The sequence below is a fragment of the Arachis ipaensis genome, chromosome B05 (genome assembly GCF_000816755.2).
Source record: "Arachis ipaensis cultivar K30076 chromosome B05, Araip1.1, whole genome shotgun sequence".
NCBI classification, from domain to species: domain Eukaryota; kingdom Viridiplantae; phylum Streptophyta; class Magnoliopsida; order Fabales; family Fabaceae; genus Arachis; species Arachis ipaensis.
The window spans coordinates 133,516,315-133,534,421 of NC_029789.2; the positions used below are offsets into that span (position 1 = coordinate 133,516,315).

The window sequence follows — 18,107 nt, forward strand, 5'->3', positions numbered from 1 at the left end:
TTAAAATATTTTCAATAAGATAAAAATGTATAAAAACTAATATTATTATATGAAAAACTAAAAAATTTAATAATAAAATAATAATTTTATATCATATTATGTTATTTGAATTGGATTGGATAAGGTTTAATAAGTTAATAGTATAGTTTTAGTTAATTTTCAATTTATATTTGATTAGAGGAACGATTTTATTTAGTTTTTTTTAGATTTGAACACCCTAAAATTACATAGAACTATATCTAGCATTGTTAGAACATCCTACTAGGAAATCAACTTTCTATCGGTTAACATTATTACCAATTTTCGCCCTTTTGTGAAATTACTTTTTTTTTTTTTAATCATTCTCAATTCTTTCTCTTTCTTCCTTTAAATACCTCTTAATACCACTATAATTTCATTTAATGCCACATGGTACCCATTGTCGAAGTCTAAATCATCTCCGTCAGCTATATCCTAAATTTTATATCTTAAATTTTAGATTTTACATCTTAAATTCTAAATTCTTAATCATAAATCTTAAATCTAAATCTTCAAATCTTCTTAATACATTACCACTAGTTATCCACAACTTGACCGTGAATAATAAGCTCAAGCATGGAAAAAAGTTCGGAACAATCAAATTTTTTACTGTATACACTTAAATTATTTTTTTTAATTAATTTACTACTGTTACCGATAGCCAAGGTGGTAGAAAATATTGACAAATAAATTATTTTTTAATTTTGAAATTTCAATTACAAATGACTTTAGAATTGGTAACACGTTTACATTATTTTCTAACTATTAATTAATTTATTAACATTACAGCGTCAATAAATTGAATTAATGAAAAATTCAAAAAATTCATATTCTTAATTCTTAACACTACAAAAAAACGTATTTTTCGACGTCAAAAATCGACGGCTATTTCTGCCATCGATAATTTTCGTCGGCCTGCTATCGATATTACTAAAAAAATAATTAAAAATAAAAAATATTAAAATCGACAGCTTAGTCATCGATATTTTTATAACGCATTAATTTATTTTCCTATTATCGTCATATTATAGGCGAATCAGAAGTCGAAAATAAAATCGACGAATATGGCGTCTATTTTATTATTTTAAATATCGACAATTTTGCCGTCGATAAATTTGAACGGTCTAGATTACTTTCTAAAATGGGATGAACGGTCTAAATTTAATCTATATAATAGACGCTATATGTGTTGTTTTTTTATATTAAAATCGACGAATATGGCGTCTATTTTATTATTTTAAATATCGACAACTTTGCCGTCGATAAATTTGAACGATCTAGATTCCTTTCTAAAATGGAATGAACGATCTAAATTTAATCTATATAATAGACGCTATATGTGTTGTTTTTTTTTATATTAAAATCGACGAATATGTCGTCTATTTTATTATTTAAAATATCGACACCTTTGCCGTTGATAAATTTGAATAAAATCGACAAATAGGCCGTCGATTTTTATCACTAAAAACACATGTTCTCGTGTCAACTCCTGCTTCCAAAGTTCAGAAACGCATACTTCCCCAAATTCAAGCTAGGTATTCTTTGGTTGACTTCGCTAGGTATTCTAAGTATCCTTTGATTGAATTCGCTTTCTCTTCAACACCGTTTCCGTCCGACACCACCACCGGCGACCACCATCGCCTACCCTCTCTCTCTTCCTTCTTCTCTTTCTTCCCCATTTCTCCATTTCTTCGTTCCTGCGTGCGACACCCCTGTTTGTGGAGTCACCCTCTGTCCGCGTCTTCAAGCACCGACAAGCAACCACCAGCGGCGGCGACCTTCTGTGCCACCGCGACATCACCACCACCCCACCGCCTCTCCGTTCTTCTTCCTCCTTTCATCAATGCAGGTTCCTTTCCCCTGTTCTCTGTCTTTCTTTTTTTTATTTTCACTGCTTTTTAATTCTGTTTTTAGAAATTTTGGTTAGGCTTAGGTTTGTTAAAACTTGTGTTTTTGGACTGAAATTGTTGTTGGTTGTATCTTTCTGAAATTACTGGGTTGAATGTTGCTTAGATTAAACTGAAATTTACTGTTTTGAACTCTGTACACCACATGTTCGGAGAAATGCCTGAATGAAATTTTTTATTTAATTTCTATGTCTGATCAGCATAGGCTTTACATTATGGTGATACTGCTAATACTAACTTCACAACTTCCTCGTGACTAGATCAACATTACTCAACGTCACAGCATTACTATTTATTTGTTAAGTAGTAGTGAGTGTGGTAGCTAATAGGATTGCTAGCAATAATAAAGTAAAGACAAAAAGAGGTTTCACTACTTATATTCACTACTAATAGGATAGCTAGCAATATACTTATGTGATTTCTGATACTCTCTTTTCTTTTTTTTCTAAATAAAAATAGTATTCATATTGTTATAATAATAAAAATAAATATTTCAGTGCATGCCCATTGCTATTGCCATTGCCATATTTTATAAAAAAGTAGTACTTGTCTTAGTCTCAGGCCTTCCTTTTTGGTTTTGCTTCTATTCTTTGCACTTCATTTGCTTTACCCTTCCTTTCTTTTCCAATTGCCATGTTTTTCACTTGTCCTTTCCGATTATAGAGAGCCGGTTTTTTGGTTAACTATAACTACAAACTGTTGAGTTATTTATATTTTGATTTCTAACAACAGCATATACATTTGAAGCAGCTTTCTTAAAAGATTCCCTCTCTCTCTGGTGCTGCAAAGTTAGGGTTTTCTATGACCAGGTACACTACCCTTTTCATTTCTTCAATTACTGCTTGCTATAATTTCAGCTCAGGTATTAGCAATTGCCAACTTCTGCTTATTCTTCATGTGTTGATTGTTTGCTTGATTTCTTGTTAGCTAGTTTTAAGTTTGTTGGAATTTGAAATTCGGTTATTGATTAAGCATTTTGTTACTAGCTGATTCTGTTTTCTGGTTTAGCTTCTTAGAGCTTAGTTAGTTTTCTGCTTCTTTGTGAAGTATGAGGAATCATCAATATTGAAAGAATATTCAGTTTTCTGCTACCAAACTCAAGATTCTAATATACTCTTTTGCAATATTTGATATTTCTATGCAGCATTTCACAGTGGAAACTGTAGTGGTGTGGGTCAATAGAATCTTTTGATCAAAGAAACAATAGTGGAGTATTTGGTTCTTCAGCATATACACTATCACAAAGTATTGGTAGAGTTTAAGACTCCCAGAAAAGCTATTCAAGGTTTAACCTTCTACTTTTTTATTTATTTATTATCTCTGTTAAATTATTGAGTTTTGTTTTATCTTTATCTTTATCTTTATTATCTCTGTTAAATTATTATGCATGCTTATCTATACTTACTTATGTATGCTTGTTTGTGTAAACTATTCATAGTGAAAGTATAAATTATATTGATGATAAGATTTTTATTTGTTGTGGTTTCTCGTTGAATAAAAAAATTAAAAAGTGAATATTATCCCTTTGATATGTAGGAAATTAAATTCATTAATAATGGAAAACCAGAACCGAAGTTGGATGTATGATAGAACGTATGATCAGAGGTGGGGTCTTAAACCCAGTTTTTTTAAAGGGGTCTTAAACCCATGTTTATCTTCAACCATTGATAGATGAACTTAAAGAGTTATGGGATGAAGGCGTTCTAACATACAACATTCATAGCAAGAGAAATTTTCAGTTAAAGGCTGCATTCATATGGACAATTAACGATTTTTCTGCTTATGGAATGTTGTCTGGTTGGAGTACGGGGGGAAGATTAGCGTGTCCAGTATGCATGGAAGATACCAAGGCCTTTTGGTTAGATTATGGCGGAAAGAATTCGTGGTTTGACTGTCACAGGAGATATTTACCTGAAGGTCATCCTTATAGGCGTAATAAAGTTGGTTTTAAGAAGAATGTTGAGGAGGATGAAGGACCTCCTATTAGGCTTAGTGGCGAACAGGTCTGGGAACGAGTTAGACAATATCCTAAAATAGTTGACACAGGAGGACAAGTGCGATTGAGCGGATATGGGGTGGAACACAATTGGACCAAAAGGAGTATATTTTGGGATCTCCCATATTGGAAAGATCATTTGGTTCGTCATTTGAGAAGAATATTTTTGATAACATAATGAATACCGTTATGGATACTGAAAGAACAAAAGACAATGAAAAGGCAAGGTTAGACATGGCTGTGCTTTGTAAGCGACCAGATTTGAATTTGGTGCAGGTACGCGAAGATCATTGGGCAAAGCCTAAGGGCAACTATGTCTTGACACTCCAACAACGAAAAAATGTTTGTAAATGGGTACAAGAGTTGAAAATGCCAGATGGATATGTTTCAAATTTACAAAGGTGTGTCGATGTCAAGGGAGGAAAATTGTTTGGGATGAAAACTCATGATTGTCATGTATTTATGGAGTGTTTGCTTCCATTAGCCTTCAAAGAGTTTCCAGACCACGTGTGGAAACCGTTGACCGAAATAAGTCAATATTTTAGGGACCTTTGTTCATCTACTCTTCGGGTTAGCGATCTTGTACAAATGGAAGCTAATATTCCTGTTATTTTGTGCAAGTTAGAAAGAATTTTTCCACCTGCCTTTTTCGACGTAATGGAGCATCTACCAGTTCACTTGGCATATAAGGCACGTGTTTGTGGACCAGCTCAGTATAGGTAGATGTATCCATTTGAGCGTGAAATAGGCACGTATAAGAGATCAGTGAAGAATCGGGCTAGAGTAGAGGATTCAATTTGTCAAGCATACCTGGCTAGAGAGACATCAAGTTATTGTTCTTATTACTTTGAGCCACATGTCATGTCTAAGAGAACAAGGCTGAATCGGAATGATGATGGTGGTGTAAGTTCATCTGAGCCTACCCTTTCTATTTTTAATCAACCGGGTGTTCCTAGGGGAGCTAACAAAGACAGATGGTTAACTAGTATGAAAATGAAAGCTGCTCACTTACATATCTTGTTGAATTATCCTGAAGTCGATACATTTAGAAGTAAATACGAGCAGATCCATGGGAGTAATAATTCTTTATCCAACTTTTCATCATGGTTCCATGAGCATGTAAGTTTTTATATTTTGTTGACTGTATCAAAATATGTCAAAGTAAATCTTGTTTTTCTAAATACTATGTTTTGTTTGACAAAATCAGGTAAAAAATCCCAGTAATGGCATAATTTGTCCTCATTTATTGAGTTTAGCATTCGGGCCAAAAACTAGGGCCACGAGTGTTGGTATGTTCAAGGTTAACGGGTATAGATTTCATACTCCTGAGCATGCATTTGGAAAGAAGACAGATAATACAGGCATATATGTTAAAGGTGATGGAGGGAATGATGCATCTGATTGGTACGGCACTCTTAAAGAGATTTTGATTGTTGAATATTCAAGTCTTGTTAGTTTAAGAGTCACATTGTTTTACTGTGAGTGGTATGACCCTACTAGGCCTCGGGGAACGCGTAGACACAAAGACTACAAAATAATTGAAGTATTACCCACTAGGAGATATGGGAGTTACGATCCATTCATCCTTGCGCAAAAAGCTAGACAAGTGTATTACATGCCATATCCACAAGGCTGTAAGTCTAATTGAAAGGTTGTGATTACATGTAAACCACGAAAAATAATGGAGGAGGCACAAAATGAATCTGAAACCGAGGTATATCAGAATGATGAGCCTCCACATGCTCGGATCATTTCAGAAACCGAGTTTCCACCATCATTAGCATCTACGTCAGGAGATGTTGATATGATACAACTTCAAGTAGTTGACCTCCAGGTTCCTAACGTAAATAATGAGGAGGACGATGACATTGAGAACTATGATGATGATGATGCTTACATTAATGATGATGGAAGTTCAGAATTCTCGGATTGAGGTTTTAGTTGTAAATTCTTAGTTTGCAAATTTGTTAATTTACTTTTAAGACTCTTGAACTTTGACTTTAGGAACTCTCAGCCATTGATTCCTTTAAACTTTGAAGCATGCATTTTTCGATATTTTTCTAAATTAAATTACAATTTTATTCTTTACCCAATTTCACTTTTTTTATTAAAGAAAAATCTGCTTCTGCTATATTCAATGAGCTGGCAGTGCAGGGTTAGTATATGCTGTAAAAAATCCTGCAGCCATTGATTCCTTTAAACTTTGAAGCATGCATTTTCCTCTCATCTTCCTACTCTTCCTTCCCATGCATTTTTCTTCCTACTCTTCCTATTCTTCCTACTCTTTATTGAATTCAAATCCGCAAAAGCATTTTACTACTAGCTGATTTTACTTTAATTGCATTTTACTTTAACTAGTATGGATAATAACTTGCTTATTTTAATGTGTACAGGATATGGTTGGTAGAGACGGAGATCGCGGCTGTGGCCGTGGCCGAGGCTGAAAGGGGAGGCCTAGGCTTTCTACTGGTCAGCCCCTTGACTTGCATGCGGATCCATACTCTCTTGTTGGGTCATTATCCGACACGACTGCTCCGACCAATGGGAGACCGCCACCTATTGCTACTACTACCCCCTCCCGTTAGGAGCCTCAGATACAAATGATGCCTACTCCGGGTGTGCCAAGATCATGCACTCAACAAGCCAATAAACCTTCCAACACTGCCTCACATGGTGTGCAGAGTGATCCAGCTATTATAGCTCCCAGTCGACCAAGATCTTGTGGGAAAAGACAAACCACATCTAATAGTACCCAAGATGCTCAGGGTCAAGGAACATCCACTGCCACTGGTCACTCCAGCACAAGTGCTCCAAAACTCAGATATGATGGTGCCAAATGGTTTGTTATTTGCTTTAAATTTTATGAATAGCATGTCTCATTTTTACTAAGTAATATGTCGTTATCATTTTTTTGATTTTTGATGTAGTTGGCACCCACCTAAGCCTGGATTGAAGCGTATTTCTCAGGTTTTTAAGGAAAACTACAACAAGTCTTGGCTGAGTTTTGATGAGGCAGATGATGATATTCGAAAAATATGGTGGACTGAGTGGAGGGTAAATTTTATCTACCTTGTTTTACGTATTTTACAATATTATATCTCATAGTATATTATACTGTCTCCTTATGTTCTATCAAAATTTCTGCAGCAACAAAATTGTTTTTGGGCTCAAAATATTCTGGTTATTTTTTATCCTCCCAACATTAGTTAAATATAGAGGAGTGTATATACTATATGTCCTTCCAACCTTTTTATTCTTCATACAAATTCTGCAGCATTCGTTTCATGTAGTGAAAGCTACTCCAAAAAGTCTCTATAAGCTTGAGACATGATAATAGGATAAGTGTTATTTTTTGTTGTAATGTTATTAACTTATTACTGTGTTAATGACTTAATTAATTCAATTGTTCTTATTATATTTTTTGTTTTAGAAAATAGTGAATAGAAAATTAGAAAATTAATGTATATTCCCTGCAACCAACCACACACAATCATAATCATAAAATTTAAGACAAGAGAAGAGAGAGTTGTTGCTGAGAGAGAAAGAGATTTTCTGTGTGGTATGAGAGAGAGATAGAGAGAGAGAGAGAGGGTGTGTGGGTGTGTTTGAGTGTGGTGTTAGTGTTGAGAGAGCGTAGCTGTCTGTCTGCTTGCTTGCTTTTTCCTAATTTATGACTGAAAGTGACTTATGAGAGAGAGCAAGTGTGTGTATGTGCAACTGTGCATTGCAAATTGAAACTAGTTGCAGGATAAAGCTTAAATTATCATTTTACTTCATCTTATTAGCTTGCATAACAACATTTACAAATACAACAAACTATACACAACATCTCTATTAATTAAAAAATATTCTAAATTATTTTATGTTGTATATTATTGTTTGTCCTTTTGTCTCTATTATTTTATTTGAAAATAGCTATTGTTATTTCTATTTTGTATAAATATGTATTGTAAAAGAATTATACGTGAAGTGATGATAACATTAGAAATAGAAATCAAAATATCATACTCCTCTTATTTTTTATATATTACTACTTCAAAAATAGAATTTAAACATATTTTATATTCTTATGTAAATATCTAGCCTTCAATCCTATTTTATATTTAAGTATGGAATAAATAATAAATAAAAAGATATATGATTGTATTGAAATCTTTGGAATGAGCAAGTGCACGTTATGATTTTTCGCATAAGAACAAGCAGGAACCAAGTTAATTAATTACATTAAAGACGTGAGTTTCTTCCTTTATAAAAGAATTCTGATATCTTTTGCTATTAGAGAGAATTCTGATATCTTTAGATTATTATTACTTGTTAAACTCAGCATTACTTGTTATTTATTTGTCAGCAAAATAAATTTGTATCTGAGGCTAAATTTTATTCTAATGATTTTTTTTAAAATAGAAATGATTTGACATTATCGATACGGAAGAGGATGATATCTATCAAGTTTGGAGGTTTAGGGCTGTCAAGCGCTTGCGAGGTATGCTCCATGCCATTCGCAAAAAAGGTGCCTGATGCCTATAGACAATTACAGTTACAGGCGAGAAATACGACTGCCAGGAAATCGACTCGAGGTACTTCCCTTCACACTGCAGGAGGCACCACCTTTCCAGAAGCGAGATTACGCTTGGTAAGTTGCTTGTAGACAATCTTTACTATGATATTTGCTGTTCTAAAAGTTGTTTAATAGAAATGATCTTAAATGTCAATCAGTAAATGGTGACAGTTGCAAATGTTATGTTCCATGATACTAATAAACACACGTAACTGCCGAATGCCCATTACCATTTTCACACTTAGAATTTTATACAGATTCAAAATTTTATGTGCATTTTCAATATTTGTGAAGTTTTGATTGTCTATGTGTGGCTTGAATAATGATAATAATTGATGAAAGCCATGCATGAACCTTTTCTCTACAAGTTATGGACAAATTTGGCTAGCTAAATCTATATTTAGACGAGGCAAGCATTTTGTTCATATATAACTGACACTTTTTTACCAACACAAGATACATACCTATATATATAAATAAATAAATTAGTATAATTTGTATTTATATTATACAGAATTTGAATATAAATTGATAAAATAAATAATGTGTATTTGCATGCACTATACATAGAAAGGACACAGTAGATAGCCTGCTTTATAATTCCTACTAATTATTAGATATTAGATTTAGAAAAAAATAAAAATAAAAAAGTGTTTCCATTGTGTCGTTTACCTGGTAATTGGTATGTGAAAATATATAACCATACAAGGAAGCGTTAATGATATTAGTGTTCACTTCAATATAGATGATGAAAATATGATACTTTCAAATGATTGATGAAGATACTGATTAATTAGCTAAGGGAAGAGTGAAGGAAACTGGAAAATATATAGAAATGACAAAAAAAAAACCGTGAGGCTGACATGAAAAAAAGAAAACTACCACATATAGAAGTAAAGAATTTGTTTTTTAGTTCAGTTTTTGTTTAGGTACCAATTGTTTATTCAAGCTATTCCCTTGCATTTTGATTGTTTTTTCTTCCCTTCCCTTTAGTTATCAAAATTTACATACATCTCCTGAAGTTGCATCGATTTTCTGATTTTCAATACTAGCTTTGTTTATGAACTTCACTGCAGTCCTTCTGGATTTTCATGAGGTTTATCATTAGTAGTATGGTTCTGCACGAATTTCCTTGCTTATTTTATATCCAAATTCTCTGCATATGTAGATATGATTGAATTGGTTATTTGGTTATGCTTTGGTAAGCCTTAATCAATAGAGAGTGAAATCCGTTCTTAATAATGATCTTGATCTAGTTTCTTCTTGAATTGATGCAAACTGCTGAGTTTTATTTTCTACTTAATCAATTGCTTAGTACAATACATCTCATATTACATGATAATTTGGTTACATTATGTAGAATCATTCGCTTGGAAGACAATCACGTATGGATGAGTTTTTTGAGCACACTCATACTCGCAAAGAGGATAGGACTCAATGGGTTGATGAACACTCCCGAAAGACAAAGGTAACTTACCTTTATTAATTGTAACTATTTTGTTATCTAATTGTTATGCATTATTAATACTTATAGTAGTTTATCAATCATTTCTCCTCATTGTAGGATATATTTCAAGAGCGTATGTTTCAAGCTGAGCAAGAGCGGCAGGCTGCTATAGAGGCTGGTGTAATTGATCCACCGCCTGTCTTTGAGAAAAGCATATGGATTGACACAGTGTGTGGAAAACGAAGAGGTAGGGTATATGGCATGGGTGAGGTAAAGGACTCTTCCATGGTGCGGCCTCGAGTTGATGGGCCAACCACGACCACCAGCGCTGATGTTTTGGATCTTAGAGAACGAATCATAATACTCAATAGGAAAGTTGAACAACATGCCGCTAAATATAGAGAGCTTGAAGACCGCTACCAAAGGGAGAAAAGAGAGTGGCAACAGACTGTTGAATCCTTGCGTGAGGATCTCAACACCAGTAACTCACAGATGGATCAATTTAGTCATCAGTTGAGCAGTTTGACTGAGTATGTGAGAGCCATGGGTCCTAGTAGTTCTGGATCACGTGTTCCCCCACCTCCTTCTTTTACTTTCCCAAGCTCTCAGAAAAGCACAGCCCCAGCCCCAGTCCCAACCCTAGCCCCAGGTAGAAAACTCCCACCTATTCTGCAGCGACCAAGACAACCACAAAGTTCTCAAAGGGAGGATGATTCTGATGATTTTGATGACTCAGATGATTATTTAGACGAGTATGAGTAGGTTATTTAATTACTTTACTTGGAATATTTTGTATTATTAGTAGATTGCAATTTAAACGAATATAAGTCTAAGTTTAGTTATTTATCTTGTCTTGAGTCTTTATGTTAGAGGGTTATTTATTATTTTGATAAGTTTGTAAACTCATTATCTAATATTTAGTATAAATTTTATTTTTATATTTAAAAGTTTATTTGTCTTGTTATCTAATATTCTGTTTAAATTTTATTTTTATATTTAAAAGTTTATTTGTATTAACGGTTTACTATTTTTCAAATAGAAAAAAAAAATAAAACATATAACTATTAAAATCGACGGCAAAGTTGTCGCTTTTAAAAGTTAAAATAGACAAATCTAAATAATTAAATCGACGGCAAAGGTGTCGATTTTATTCAAGCACATATCGACGGCCTTGACGTCGATTTTATTAAACATATTATAGACAAAAGTGTTGTTGATTTTATTGAGTTAAATATCGACACAAAGGCTGTCGATTTTATTGAATAAATTATCGACAAAGAGGACGTCGATTTTAAATAATAATATCGACAGCAATGTTGTCGATCTTATTAAGAATGTAAAATTCTCTCACCCATATTATAGACGGAACTAACGTCGATTTTATTAAATTATTATCGACGGCCATGAAAGCCATCGATTTTATTAGCATTTTGAAAAATCGACAGGCTTTATAGCGACCAACTGCGCCGTCTATTTTGCCGTCGAATTTCAATATTATCAACGGCTAAGCCGTCGATTTGGCCGTCGATTTTAACGACGTTTCTTGTAGTGTAAACCTTAAATTCTAAAACCTAATTCTCCAAAAAGTGACAGTTAAAAATTAATTTTCACACAAAAAATAATTAGCTAATATTGACTAATAAATCATTAATTTTCTGTAGATAACAATGACTCCTTAATAGTAATATATAGTTTGTAATTAAATAAAATATTTACATTAGAATTCTATTTTTTTAAAGATTTTTTATTAAATAATATTAGTAGTTAAATTTGTAGATATTTTTTCATAATTTATAAAAAAAATTTTCAAACTTTAACTGATTTAGACAAGTATAATCTAAATATAAGATAAAATTTATCTTTAAATGACCTAGCAAAAAAATTATTATAGAAAACAGTTTTTGTTAAAATATACCTAAAATTGTTTTATATTTTAGTATCATATTCATTCTTAGAATTAGAATAATATGACCAACATTATTACCTGTTGAAACTCACCAATATATTTTATTTATTCTTGTTTCTTGAGTTAAAATAGTTGTATTTAAATCTAAAAAAGGTTTTATATTTTTTGTTTGTTTTAACACCTATCAATTAACTGCTAACTATAAGATTAATGCACAATATCTTAGCACAACGATGACAGATTTATCAATTCAAAATTTATAATGTTTTTGTCTATTTTAAGATAGATAATAAAAATTTTACTAAAAAAAGATAGAATACAATTTATACTTACACATTATGTATAGGCACTATTGTATATAATTACTCACGATCCCTACAAAAAGGGAGGTAAGTCAAAAAGGCGAAGAAGTAAACACACAACAGCCTTTATCAATGTTATTTCATCACTCAATCTCCCAAATTAGAAATAAGATTAAGCACGTAAGAAATATATATAATTTAAACATTGAGATGACTTAACATGTGAAAAATTATGATAAATAAATTTCTATGGAATAAAAATAATAAAATTTATAATAGATTGATTATAGTTAATGTGGTCAAATAAAATATTAAATAATTTAATATTTTTTCAATCAAATTAAATAAATAATTAATTATAACACTCTTAAAAATTAATAATCAAAATCTATAAGACAAAAATTTAATATAAATTAAAACAAAATTAATTTATTTATTCCAGTCAAATCAAATAATTAATATAATTGATTAGTTATAATTAATGTGGTCAAATAAAATATTAAATAATTTGATTTTTTTTCTCAATTAAATTAAATAACTAATTAATTGATTAACATATTTAAATTAATCAAATAAAATAAATCACAAATTTTATTTTTAAGAAAATTTTTCATTTTCTCTGTGCGCTATTATTGCACCTTGTTTTCTGAACAACTTTACTTAAAAGAACTCTCTTTCTCCTTGCTCTTTCCATCTTCTACCTCTACTCACCGCATGTTCATTAATCTAGTTTTTTCTCTGCATGTTCATCAATCTAGTTTTTTCTGCAACTTTCAGGTACTCTCTTTTTTTCTATTTTTTGTTTGTTTTTTATTTTTCGCACTTGAAGATGCATGTGTTTGCATTTATTTCTCTCTACTTCTACTTCTTCTTCTTTTATAATTTTTTGCACCAGCTTCTATTATTTTGTTTTTTTATAGATGTATTTTTTTTGCATGTGAGAATCTCTTGATTCTCCTTCGAACCACCTTTCTTTCGGTCATAAAAGCTTTTTTTTTTCATTTTCTTTCAATTTTTTAATTTTTTAGATCGGTACCATCGCATAACTTTTTTTCTAGATTCTTTTGTTTCTGTTGTTTTTGGAGCAAATTTCATTCACTTTAATTTTCTAAAACATAGTGGTTCTCCTACAGGTTTGCCCAAAAAATGGTGAGGAGAAAAGTGGTTGCCATTGACAAACACATTGGAACCTCCAACGAAGCTTTTCTGACTTCCAGTCATTTTCAAAAACATGATTTATATACTTGGGTAGCTGAGGAAGTTAAAAATAGTCTTTGCCATATTAATCATCATGCTAAAAATGTTCTGGATTGGATGTGGATGTATGAAACTTTATTTACATGTCTCGAAGTTCGAATTTTCTTTTCTGATTTTCAACAAGATGTCTTGAAGTTGTGTGGATGTGCCCCTTCTCAGCCGCATCCTAATACTTGGGCTATCATTTGAGGGTTTGAACTATTATGTTCATTCCTCGAGTTTCCCATCTCCACCAGAGTATTTTTTTACTTTTTTAACTTTGCTATTTCTTTTGGTGCTTGTGGTCAAGGTTTTCTATCTTTCCAAGCTAACCACAATCATAGAATTTTCAACCTTTTTGAAGAATCGTACCATGGTTTTAAAGAAAAATATTTTAAAGTTGAAAGGGTCTCTGGGTCTCAACCTTTTTTCATGATTTTGGAGGATGAAAAAAATTTTAACCTTTATTGGAACTTTCACGTTGCTTCTCCAAAGATTGAACTGAAAGGTGTGAGCCCAATAGAGCGTGACATCGTTCATCTCTTCTTGGTTTATGGAATGATAACCCTTTGGATTTGAGGATGATCCTTGCTGATGTGCAAGCTTCTAAAAATATTGTTGGTAATGACATTTCTTCTTACTGATGTCTATCTTTTAAATTTTAAATAGTATAATGTTCTTCTCACTTTAATTGTTTTCCTCTTTTAACAGTTAAAATGGCTGGCGAAACTGAGGCCATTACTGCTATGAGGCAAAGGTTGGGTACTAACACTGTCCAGACAAACACTGAAGGTAGGGATATGATTTCTTCTTCAACTATCCATAGCAATCTTTCACCTCCAGAACCTCATAAATCAACCATTGATATCGAAATCTTTGATGCCCATCCTCCTTCGAGCTCTCTAGTGAGAAAGAAACAAAAGAGCAAGGGCAAAAGGCTTATGAAATCAATAACCACTCAAGCGGAAGATCTAAGTTCCTATGGTTGTGTCTTGAAAAAAGATTTCCGCTACTGCGACTTTGTTGATTCTTTCTTATTGACCGAGGAGACCAAGTCAAAGTTAGTTGAGATGCCTGTGGAAGACACCTTACCTTAAATTCAAAAGATGCTCCTTCGCTCAGCTGCCTTCGTTCGGGATGTAGAGAAGGAGATCCCGAGCTTCCGTTCTAAAATTGCATCAAAAGAAAAAGAGCTTCAAACTTCTGCTACTCAAATTCAAATTTTGAATGCTACCTTAGCCTCGTTACAAGAAGATAATAGAAAACTCCAAGAAAGTGTTAAATCTTTGGAAGATGATAAGAAGACTTCAGTATCTTGAGTTAAGAATTTGATGAAAAAGGTTGTTGAGATGGAGAAGAATAACTCTACACTTTCCAAGACTGCTGAGAATGCTGAACGAGCTGCTATTTATGGTATTTTCGATGCTGAGAAGAACATCTTCAACTAGATCAAGCTTTTGGCTCCTGAGTTGGATATCTCCTCAGTTAGCGCTTTCAAGAAGGTCATGGATGGGCAAGTAGTAGATATTATGTACTAATTTTTTTTGCATTTTGCAATGTATTTCTCTCCTTTCAAGGTATTTTCCACTTTAACTTTGTGTTGGTTAAGCTTATGTAACTGCCCTTTAATTCTAGACTTTCAATCTCATATGACCATTTTGAATAACTTATTTGCGCCTTATTTCTTTGTTATCGCTTTTTCGATATTAGCGCGACCATGTACTCATAGTATATATATATATATATATAGACACACACACGTTTAACATCATAAGATAAACAAAGATATCAATATGAATTGAAACTAAGACTTTATTGAATCAAAAATAAAACTAATACAAGTTTTAATGGCCTCATTAAAATCCTTTTGACAGAAAAAGAGTGCCTTTATTCATACATTAACAATTTATAAGAATAATACCTCCTCAAATGAGTAGCAGTCTAGGTTCTCAGTACCTTAGATCCATCAAAGTTTTCTATCTTGTACATTTGTTTTCCAGGACTTCTTTAATCTTAAAGGGACCTTTTCAATTTAGTGATAGCTTTCCTTGACTTGACGAGGTCCCAACATCAGCTTGTCTCAAAACCAAATCACCCTCTTGAAGACTTCTAAGTTTTACTTTAGTGTTATACCTTTTAGCCACTCTAATCAATCACAACCTTCATAATATCGTGGCCATTATCCCTCTTTTGGCCACGCTTTTAAAGCGTAGCAAGAAAAAAGTGCGGCCACAGGCCTTTTTTCTTGTAGTGACTCATGTTCAGCTAAAATAGACATTGATCTCACTTTATTTATGAGAATTGAGATCAAGTGCAACACGATCATTTGTGCTTTTGAGGAGCATCATAGCACTTAGTTTCCCGACTTCCATAGGGATCACAGCCTCTTTACCATAAGTTATCCCAAAAAAGTGTTTATCTAGTGGAAGATTCTGGTGTCGTATAGTACGACCAAAGTATAAACCATAATTCATCATCTAATAGCTCCTTGATCTCATCCAGCCTTTTCTTCAACACATTTAAGATGAGCTTGTTAGCTGCTTTAGCCTAGCCATTACATACTTGGTGAAGGTTGAATTTTACCCTTTTCTACACTTTTTTACATACTCCATTACATCTCTAATGATTGTGGGCCAATAGTATCCTACCTCATAACTTTTTGAACTAGGACTTTTCCACCCAAATGATGTCCATAATATCTTTCATGAATTTCCTGTAACACATACATCACTTGCTGAGGTGCTAAACATTTAAGTAGAGGGTGTGACAACCCTCTTTTATATAATTGACCATTTATGATGGTACATTGAAAGATTTCAATCTTAGCTTTTTGGCTTCTGTTGGGTCATTAAGAAAAAATTGATGTTCTAAATACGTTAAGATCAGATCTATCCAAGTGCTAATAACACTAGAGTGGGATATCATTACATTGTTAGTACTAACAGAAGGTTCTTACAATACTTATTGAATCAAAGTTCGATTCTCACTCCCAAGTTTAGTATTTACTAACTTGGATAGGTTGTTAGTCCGTGTATTTTGTTCTCTAAAAACATGCTTAATTAAAAGGATTCAAAATTAGCTACATCCTCCTGAACTTTTTTCAAATACAGTTGCAACAATGGATCTCTCACTACAAGAAAAATGCTAAGAACTGTCGGAGTTACCATTAGATTTAGCGGCGGTGCTTACCGTCGGATTCAGTGACAAGTTTGATGAGAAATTCGTCATATCAAATAATTACCAGCGGATAGTGACTTCCGACGGTAAAACCGCCAGTAACTTTTGGCGGGAAACCACGACGAATGGGCACCATTTGTACCGTTGGATTTACCGTCGAACAAATCTGACGGTAAACACGTTTAATAGAAATGCTGTGTTTTGGTAATCCGAACTGCATTACCATCGAAAATATCCGCCGGTAAATCCGATGGTAATAATGCCCTAAATTGGAACCGCGAACCCCTTTCCCTTCATTTCGAATTTCTCTTCTCTCTTTAACCTTCCTCTCTCTCTCTCTCTCTCTCTCTCTAACTTCTCACCTCTCAATCTCTCTCTATCCTTCTCTCTTTAATCCCTCTCTCTCTCTCTCTCTCTCTCTCTCTCTCTAACTTCTCACCTCTCAATCTCTCTCTATCCCTATTGCCTCTGCCACCATTGCTCCAACCGCCTCTATTGATGCCCTGCCCTCTGCTAATCATCAGTCCATCGCGTTGTCTAGCTCTCGCTTTTATAAAGCCGCTGCCGCCACCGTAGGCTCGCCGGTCTGTCCCCCTTTCCAGTTGTCATGCTCCTTCTTTGTTCTTTATCAAAGGTTGTTATTCCATCCATCTTATATATTATTATTTTTATTCTATACTAATTGATTCTTACGATGTTAGTATTAAGATTGATTATGCTCTGTTTTTGTTTTTCCCTTTTTTAAGTGGGGAATTTTATCAAACATGTTCTGTGCACTATGCATTGCAAAAATATGCTTGTGGTTATCTTGGTTTTGTGATTGCATTACAGAGTTATTTATTTCCTTGCTTTTTGAACTAGAGTTGATTGATTAGAGTCAGAGATGTTATGCAGAGAAATTTTTCCTCCCCACTGCAATTGAACTTTGCTTCTGAAATGTCTATGGCTCTTTTTATCTAGAAGTGTGATTAGAAAATACTGGTGTTATAGTAATTCCCAATCATGTGTAGGAGCATAGAAGTGTTAGATTAGTCTAAAAAATTGTAGATGTAAATTGTTGTCTTGCCTTTACTTTGTTTTTTCTTGTTGCTTCCTTATTGTATCTGTGACCTATGATGTCTTGTTTTCTCTCAATGTAACAAGTAGTGACAACAATGAATACACACCTTCCCATCTTAATTACCATTCCACCAAAACTTTAATGCCTCATAATGCTTGCATCATATTACATGTGGTGTTTCTCATGTTAAGTATACAATACTTAGCAGATTAAAGTCATCTTTAGTCAAATATTTAAATCCAAATTGAGGATTCTTTGGGTTGACTTAAGCTAGAGCCATAGTTTGAATAACCTTGATTTGTCTTAAATAACAAGGAGATAAATACTTAGTTGATTAGAGTCATCGTTATTCGAGGAAATAAATTGAGCTTTTTATTGCAAATTTTGGTCAATTTTTTGAAGTTAATGCTTGTGTTAACATTCTTATTATTCTTATGCTAAACTAACGAAAACACTTATTCATTCTAATGTAATTATTGAAACTAAAACATTGTAATTTC

General features: G+C 33.0%; 2 protein-coding genes and 1 long non-coding RNA gene across 7 annotated transcripts in view; all 3 read left to right on the forward strand.

The window, feature by feature from the left end:
- Positions 1–15,036, forward strand: part of LOC107644254 — a 27,191-nt gene extending 12,155 nt beyond the window's left edge. For 3 of the 5 annotated variants that reach the window (XR_002347327.1, XR_002347329.1, XM_021102852.1), the window contains exon 2: positions 14,082–15,036. Coding sequence is in view for 1 of the 5 variants with exons in the window: in XM_021102852.1 (XP_020958511.1) it covers positions 14,082–14,467 (386 nt within the window). In the remaining 4 variants the exon portion in view is untranslated. Of the gene's footprint in view, positions 1–12,714; positions 12,912–13,267; positions 13,992–14,081 lie in introns of those variants that run through there. The other 2 variants (XR_002347326.1, XR_002347325.1) reach the window with 2 other exon arrangements.
- Positions 1,612–3,205, forward strand: LOC107644255. Its single transcript, XR_002347330.1, has 3 exons — positions 1,612–1,867; positions 2,676–2,734; positions 3,070–3,205. It is a non-coding gene; the product is annotated as an uncharacterized LOC107644255 (long non-coding RNA).
- LOC107644256 lies at positions 6,849–10,772 on the forward strand. Its single transcript, XM_021102851.1, has 4 exons — positions 6,849–6,975; positions 8,326–8,554; positions 9,840–9,947; positions 10,044–10,772. Exons 1-4 carry the CDS (start codon positions 6,929–6,931, stop codon positions 10,686–10,688), a joined length of 1,029 nt encoding a protein of 342 aa, XP_020958510.1. The 5' UTR covers positions 6,849–6,928; the 3' UTR covers positions 10,689–10,772.

Coding starts and splice junctions, on each gene's coding strand:
- LOC107644256 (XM_021102851.1), top strand. CDS start 6,929: ATGAGGCAGATGATGATATTCGAAAAATATGGTGGACTGAGTGGAGG. Junction 8,555..9,839: donor CAGAAGCGAGATTACGCTTG/GTAAGTTGCTTG, acceptor TACATTATGTAG/AATCATTCGCTTGGAAGACA. Junction 9,948..10,043: donor AACACTCCCGAAAGACAAAG/GTAACTTACCTT, acceptor TCCTCATTGTAG/GATATATTTCAAGAGCGTAT.